This window comes from Ostrinia nubilalis, chromosome Z (assembly GCF_963855985.1).
Source record: "Ostrinia nubilalis chromosome Z, ilOstNubi1.1, whole genome shotgun sequence".
NCBI classification, from domain to species: Eukaryota; Metazoa; Arthropoda; class Insecta; order Lepidoptera; family Crambidae; genus Ostrinia; species Ostrinia nubilalis.
Genome location: NC_087119.1, coordinates 23932379 through 23940714, shown reverse-complemented (window position 1 = coordinate 23940714; position 8336 = coordinate 23932379). Strand labels below are relative to the sequence as shown.

The 8336-nt window shown below is 38.1% G+C and overlaps 1 protein-coding gene across 1 annotated transcript; it reads left to right on the top strand.

Annotated features, from left to right (window-relative positions):
- The first annotated feature begins 5573 nt into the window (after positions 1–5573).
- LOC135086942 (uncharacterized) lies at positions 5574–6918 on the top strand. Its single transcript, XM_063981767.1, has 3 exons — positions 5574–5862; positions 5947–6035; positions 6134–6918. The coding sequence occupies exons 1-3, from the start codon at positions 5589–5591 to the stop codon at positions 6284–6286; spliced, it is 516 nt and encodes a 171-aa protein (XP_063837837.1). The 5' UTR covers positions 5574–5588; the 3' UTR covers positions 6287–6918.
- The last annotated feature ends 1418 nt before the right edge of the window (positions 6919–8336 follow it).

Sequence of the window (8336 nt, the reverse complement as noted above, 5' to 3'; positions counted from 1 at the left end):
ATTAATGAATTTCTGAACACAGACATCATTGCCTTAAGCACGCCAACTACTCCACAACACAGTAGCTCGTTACACCGTACTCGCCAGCGAGTACGAGGCCCTGCATTTCATTTCGGACGATACAGACATGTACCGGGCCGGTTCTCCCCAATCCGTCCCCCGGACACGGCCTGAGCCAAGGTCCGAGCCTACCGTAGCGCCCTCAGGCCGCGTCCGTAGTCCCCCTCGATCGGGCCCACTAGAGTGAGCCCGCCGTAGGCTGGACTTTGGTCCAACACCGCGGTGGGCAACCCTCTAGTTGGGTCCGCCACTGATCGGGCGCCTTATGCGCTCGATACGGCCCGATCGCGAACGTCGGTCTGCGACCGACGCGGACGAGCCTGGGCTCGGCCTCGTAGGCACACGCACCGACGATCGCCAAACGGCTAGAGTACCTTCTGTACTCGCCACTCTGCCCGGTGAAGCTGGAAAAGCTCTTCAAGCTACCAGCGCGCGTCCCTTCAAAAAAAAATCATCTAGCACTAAACTGCTTGAAAAGACAAATCCAACGAACCCAAACTCGATGAGTTTCTGCCTTTTCGTTTAGGATTTCCTATGGCCACCTCTCAAATCCATCATCAGGACCCTGGACATCATCTAGCACTAAACTGCCCGAAAAGACAAATCCAACGAACCCAAACTCGATGAGTTTCTGCCGTTTCGTTTAGGAGTTCCTATGGCCACCTTTCTAATCCATCATAAGGACCCTGGAGATCATCTAGCACTAAACTGCTCGAAAAGACAAATCCAACGAAACCAAACTCGATGCGATTCCGCCGTTTCGTTTAGGAGTTCCTATGGCCACCTTCCTAATCCATCATAAAGACCCTGGAGATCATCTAGCACTAAACTGCTCGAAAAGACAAATCCAACGAACCCAAACTCGATGCGATTCCGCCGTTTCGTTTAGAAGTTCCTATGGCCACCTCCTGACTCCATCATCAGGACCCTGGACATCATCTAGCACTAAACTGCTCGAAAAGACAAATCCAACGAACCCAAACTCGATGAGTTTCTGCCGTTTCGTTTAGGAATTCCTATGGCCACCTCCCTAATCCATCATCATGACCCTGGACATCATCTAGCACTAAACTGCTCGAAAAGACAAATCCAACGAACCCAAACTCGATGCGATTCCGCCGTTTCGTTTAGGAGTTCCTATGGCCACCTCCTGACTCCATCATCAGACCAGCTCAATGGTACCATAACATTGCATTGTCATCGTACTTACATAAGTATACCAAATTTCAGCTCAATCGGTTGAGGAGAAGTGGTCTTAAATTCAGTTGCAAGATTTGTCCCACACATACTAACAAGTGAAGTCAATATAAAGCTTGTAAAATATAAAGCTTGTAATAATAATACAGAATACATAGGCTTGTGATACTTTTTTAGAATTTCAATTAATCAAGGAAGTTTTTAAAGTAATGGGCACGATGGTCTTCCTACATTTTTTTTACACGATGGCTGATCAAAAGTGCAAGACAATGAATTAATTTTTCCTTCTTCTCTGCAATTTCTTAAAATTTTCATACTTTTAAACTAGTTTGTGGAACTTTAATCTTTTCTTTTGATAGCCCAACTATCCCTTGTGATAAGGAAAAAAACTAGATTGAAAAGTATCCTCATTTGTAGAAATGGCATGAGAAAAAGTAGTCGCAGGTGGCAATTTTCTAAAAATGCACAAAAACTTAAAAATCTTGAAAACGATGATATTTTTACTGGGGTCAAAATTGGACGTTAGGTAGACCATGGCGAGGCCTATCGATGGTTACAGGGTTATCCATTGTTTTTGGGACACCCTGTATGTTACTTTTAAATCGAAATTAGTTATTATTTATTTAGATAAAAGAACCTGATGTAATCAGAGTTCAAATAAATACTAGTAAATAATTTTGTTTTGTATATATTTGTAAATGTGTCGATTTTTGTAGGTTAATTAATGTAAATATTGTATTGTTTATTTATGGTTTGCTATTATTAAAGTTTGATCGGTAAATGGTGTTTTATTGTACCTACCTGTCCCTGTATTTCCTAACAATTAATAACTATTATAAACATTGACTCGCTGATGTGGATTTGCTATGCGATTTGGGTTGTGTGGTTACATTTAGAATTATAATAATAGCGAAAGTGATTATTTGGATAAAATTCTATTAGAGATAGTTTGAGACCCATGGTAAATCTTAATATAAATCAGGATACGCTTGTAATTAAGTTTTTCTGTAAAATTGCCGAAATCCATGCGAAAAATGCCTAGTCACATATTCAAGCTCTCGCAGTCACGCTTAAAGTGGCCATGACCATAACAGAATTCACGTACATACCTACTGCTATTGTTAATCTTATTATAAAGTTAACGTAATTTATTATTATTAAAGTAATAACATGCATTGTGTATTAAAGTACCTGTACATTTAATGACTTAAAAACAGGTTTTTGTTGAGTGGTACGAAAGTGACAATAACATATTATTATGCCCTCTCCATTGGGTATACTCTTTCTATGTCTCTCACATTGCCATCTATCGGCGAGTAGCCTAAGTTATAGATAAAGGTCGTCGCACATTTATCAACCTGAGCCCCGATTACGCTAATTTTTAACGTCTCCAATACAGACGCGCTTCTTCGATTCTGCGATACGATTGGTCAAAACAGTTGACGTCAGCTGTTTTGACCAATCGTATCCCAGAATCGGGGCTCTGGAAAGGGATCAACACCACTTTCACCGCGCGGTCAACGAGACGTCCACCCTACGTATATAAGCACCAGCGTTGCCAGTTTTTTTTTTTCGCCAAGTCGGGACTTTGGTACTTTTTGAGTGAAAATAGCGGGATTCTTCCGTCAGAAGCGGGACATAGTAAAAAAGCGTATATAATCAAAGGTTTTCAAATATTTCTCTTTTTATCTGACTTAAAATTACGTTTACGTGACAATAGATAGCAAAAGTAGCCATAGAAAACGTATTTTAACAAAAAAATAATATTTAAAATCAGATTTACTGTATCGTTAAATTTGTCTTTAGAATAAAAAAAGAAAAAAAAAATTAAAAAGTTTTATTCTTTAGAATAATATGGCGTTTCAAACAATAGTTTGGTGAAGTGAGTGTCTCTCTCCGAAAAGCGGGACAGAGCCTGTCCCGCGCGGGACATTTAAATTTGATCTAAAAATCGGGACGTCTGGCAACGCTGATAAGCACATACGTAAACGGATCAGCGTCAATTCGGCACTCGGCTACGGGTAGACGATTAACTCGATATCGGTAGGTTAACATTTTCAGCCACAACGCGACTGGACGGCGAACAAAAATCAGCTATTTGACAAATCCATATCGCAATGTCGTTAGATAACATAAACGCAGCGCAACTGCGTCTTTGTGTAAAAGCTGACAAAAACTTTTCTCAAACGTAAGTCAATCGCTTTACGATCATTTATTGCTGTATTTTAGTTTCAAAAATAAGGTGCTTGGATCATACTGCGATACCGAATTGCGCATCAGCTGGAAATGCTGGAATGAAAATGGAGCGCGACTAGAAATGAAGCGCGAATGAATTGGAGACATTGCAAATTAGCGCAATCGGGGCCCTGATTTATATGGTTTATATAATAAACTGACACAAAAATAATACAAATAATAACTGACCGCCTCGAGTTGATACGATTACGATTCCTTTTCGGGTTGAAAAGTGTGCTATGACCTTAATTTAGGAAAGCTCAGAGATTCTACCCGTCCATAGATGTCGCTGTACTGCATACTAATTATACAGCATGTTCAAAAAACTTGTTGAGGTTATTTTCGTATTAATTATGTAAACAGTAAATAAAATCGTAAAGGTATAGTTAATATTATATGTATTCGAGATTAATGAAGACACTGTTATGTTGCTTCAATACTTCCCGTTCATTCTGACAAAAAAAATTATGTTTTGACAAGACATGTTTTTCTGCATCGCAAGTAATTATTTTTTTCAAATGGTTATTACCTAAATAATAACTTCAAAAACTCAAATATACATTTTCTAATTTACAATAAAACTACATAATCTTAATGTTTGATGATGAATTTGAATAAATTATATGGATTGGTAGTACTGTGGTAGTACCTACTCGTTCTCCTCTGACAATATCTTCATATTTTAAATATTTAATGTTTGCATGAAAGCTGAAGAATTTTTAAAAATTTGTAAACAGGGTTTTAAATTCTTTTCGCAATATATTCCTAGCTATCTTAAATTATTATCTTTGAAATCCAATTTAATTTTATTAACCTGTAACCTATCTTAATAAATATTTTAATATGAAATTGTAAATTTTTTAGATATGAAAATATGAGCTGAGCCGACTTCAGTTCGCAAAATTTATAAAATGGCTAAATATTAAAAAATATCAAATCGTTACGAAAAATTCTTCAAGTATTAATATTAAAAATTATCATTGATAATCGTCACAATTTTATTAAATAACAATTAGGTAGATAGGTATATTAATTTAAAAAAATTGGTTTTCATTAATTATAAAATAACTTATCAGAATATTTTTTTATTATAATGAAAGTTATAATAGGTACTTACTTTTTGTATCTTTTAGTCATTATTTTGATTAATTTATATTATTAATTACCTGTGTAATTAAAATAAAATAAAATAAATATCTTTCAAAAATACATTTTCTCAATAACCTATCATTATTGTTTCGTAATTTATACAAAATTCGCAATCATTTGCCACAAAACAAATTTAAAATACTAAAAAAACGTAAGAACAAAATTAAATATCATTTAACATTGCATTGATCATTTCCATTATTTTAAAGATATTCATGTAGACAACCACTTTATGAAAAAAATATTATTATCATATTTGTATGCCTATCTATCTAATTTGTATCTCATTATGCGCCCTCAAAGGGTAAAATTTGCATAGTGCATACAGTAACTTATGTGATGGTAGAGGGTGGGGGCCAGACGAAAGTATTGATTGGATTCGTTATCATAAAGCTTTAAACTCAATAATATCAGCTTTAAGAGTCAATTTGGATCGTAGATATGAAACATACAACATTATTGCAACTGGATCTCTGATTTGCGGGGGATGATTGATATGTATAATAATTTTAAACGGTCTGTTTTGAAATCACTTTTAGAACTCTTAGAAAACGCATCTTTTGACCTAAAATTATAGACCTAGCCTCTACTCTTTAACTAGATGTCCATTTGGAGGACTCTCTCATTTCCTAGATACAAAATTGGCAGAGTTAGGGGTTTATTATGGAATGAACCCTTCACAGTCAAATCCGCAGGAGTGAGCTTGTATAATATCAGTGCAGCCAACATTACCCACGCGAAAGTTCTAGAAGCTTCCATCATGTTTCTCTGCAGCCTAAAAATGAATTCTGCCCTCACAATCATTCCAAAACCGTGTGCGATAGAATGAAAATCGATGAACAAGCGGGGTGTTTCGTCTGTAGCGAGGAAAATGGGATGGAAAATCGAGTAAAGGAATACGCCGCTGACCCTTCTAGAACTTTCCACACAGGAAGTTCGTTTTGAGCATGCGCGTATCGACCGACCGAGGGTGCCTGGTTTTGCTGGGCAGTCCGAGCTTTAGTCGTCGCAGCGACCCGACCGAGAACGGTTGGGTCCCTCCAGCCACCTCAAGCAACCCTGGACAGCCCTCTCTCCTTGATCCATCTGAGCCCCTATGGGCCGGGGCGGGTTGCGGTCTGGACGCTGCGACGGCTGACTGGACGAACGCGTTCAAGATGGGCCTATATATGCTGTTGGCAGTCGCCAGCAGTTTCCGGGTCCTAGTCGCTGGTCTTCCAAGTAAGTACTATTACCAGGGCTCACACATGGGGATCTGTTTTTTTTTTAAATTCAAATTTCTAATTCTATTTCTTTTGTTTATAGGACAGGCGAGATTGCGGCCTCCCCACCTGATGCAGTTGGTGTACGGCCTACGGTCAGCGTCTTCGCCAGCCTATCGATTCGGAAAAAAGGTATTTATATATTTCTCATTATAATTCCTTTGACTTTTAAATTTATTTTTTAATTTTTACGGACATTTTACTAATCAGCGTATTTTTTATCTCCGCAGGTTGACAAGACTGCTGCCCTGAAGTACTGGTCCTCGAAGACAACATCTCAGCCTACATCGGCGTCATCAGAACAAGACGAAGCACCATCCGGAGGAGCGGGGAGGCTGTATACGGCGGGACTTTCTACTTCTACTTCATCTTCTCCTATTTAAGCAATATATCATTTACTTAAGTTGAATTATTGTAAATTTCATAAGTTTGTATAGTTTACTCTATTGTCTTACTCTTATGGCGCGGCGACTTGAAAATTCTTCTCTTGAATAATTTTTGTATGGGGCTGACCAGGATTGCGATTTTGAAAGGACTTTTTCTTGTATAATTTCTCTATCATATAATTGCTCTTGTATTCTTATTATTGCTCTTGTATAATAATTTATACTGTCTCTATTCTATATTCTTGTATTCTTTTTGTATCACTCTTCCTTGAGATGTGTCTAGACTGTAGAGGTTCCGACTTGCTGGATTCGTGTGACTCAATTTTTTGCCGCTATATAATGGCAAAAAGGCGAGTACTCAATAGATAAGAATGTAACCGTAAACTGTAACCGTATTAGGACGCGTTCTATATAATATTCGATGTGAGAGAATTGGTGTTTTGATGTTGTGATCTTTATTTTCTCGTACATTTTCCTGTGTTCCCCTGCTTATTGGTTCCCCTTGTAATCTCGATGTACCCCTAACCCTTCATTCCCTTGCCTTTTCATGTCGGTCGGTGTAAGCTTTTCTCAATATATAATGGAATCTGTGTTGTAATCAATAAATAAATGTATCTCGGTGTGGTAAATTGGTGTTTCATTTCAAACCTTTGAATCGCTATTAAAATCAAAATATTAGGAATAAAGAGAGGTAGGCATTTGAAATAAAAACATAGCCAAGAAGAACTTGTTTTATTACCTTTAAATTTCAAAAAATATTAGGAATCTATAGGGAGGTAGGCAATTAAAATAAATAATATAGTTAGCTGAAATGACTTTGTTTTATTACCCCTTATTCCGAAATCAGTCTATCTACTTAGATTCGAAGATAAAAATTAAAAATGATTGAAAAGAGTAGAATGAAGCGTTTTCCTGCATCCCTCTCCCTCTGTAGGTTTAATTTAGGGGAAGAAACTGTTAGGATAGCTTCTTAGTTAGACCTTAGACAGTTATTTATGAAAATTTTGATTTATGAGCTAACTATTGATTAATTTTGTATCCAGAAACTACAGAATTTGATTTCTCTAGAATGAAAAACACTATTGCTTAAGTCCGAGTAACCGCTTATCATGACTGTAGCTTGATGTGGAAATATGTATTAGTCACTAGTTTTGGATACTGTACCCGTAGCACGAATAAATTAATCTTTCTCATTTTGGTATGGCTATTCACTATAACTATGTTGGCGGCGTGCTCAAATGCCCTCAATGTGCGAGGGGGTTTGCCACGAAGATCGGCTAACGTAAGCCATCTTCAGACACACCAGCACCGCAAAGACAGCAAGGAGTCGGAGTGGTCGGCTGGTCGCCAGTGGCGGATTTACAGTTTTGCCGCCCGTAGGCTAGGGTGGGGTTGGATCTTTATTTAACTTATATCTTCTGAAATCAAGTAAGCGTCATCTGAAATCTGCCGCCCCTAGGCCGCGGCCTATACGGCCTATTGACAGATCCAGGGCTGGTGGTCGCCAATCGCCATGGTCGAAAATGCCGAAATCGGTCGGATGGATCATCGTCATAATCAGTTTTTTTGTATGAAAAACAATAGGTAGGTACAGCAGCACTGCTACGGTTGTATGGAAAACAAGACGTCATCAAGCTGAACACAGTAGCTTCTCCATAATTATCTCGTTGTCATAATACTAGCAGACTACTTCTTACGCGTGGACCCCGTTTTACCCGTTTTAGAGGTGGAGTTTCGTGAAATTACAATAGCCGAACGGTGAAGGGATCGGAGTGGCCGACTCGAGATCCGAGGAACGCAGGTTCGAATCCCACCGCCGCTCGACTAATTGTGGTGAGCCCACTCGTAACACAAGCTTATTTAGCTTACCACGAGGGGCTAACGGGACTATTAGTAATTTGTGCAATAAGTAGGTACAAATTGCTAATAATCTTTTTAGAAAAAAAAAATCGTTTTTACCAGATGTCTACCTACATCTATAAGGAACCTACCAGCCAAATTTAAAGTATGGGGTGTTTAAATAGTTTCTGAGATTTCTTGATAATCA

Bases quoted from the DNA above. Each gene is read 5' to 3' on its own strand.
- LOC135086942 (XM_063981767.1), top strand. From the start codon at position 5,589: ATGCGCGTATCGACCGACCGAGGGTGCCTGGTTTTGCTGGGCAGTCCG. The intron at 5,863-5,946 runs GTAAGTACTATT...TTTTGTTTATAG, and splicing joins CCTAGTCGCTGGTCTTCCAA to GACAGGCGAGATTGCGGCCT. The intron at 6,036-6,133 runs GTATTTATATAT...TTATCTCCGCAG, and splicing joins CCTATCGATTCGGAAAAAAG to GTTGACAAGACTGCTGCCCT.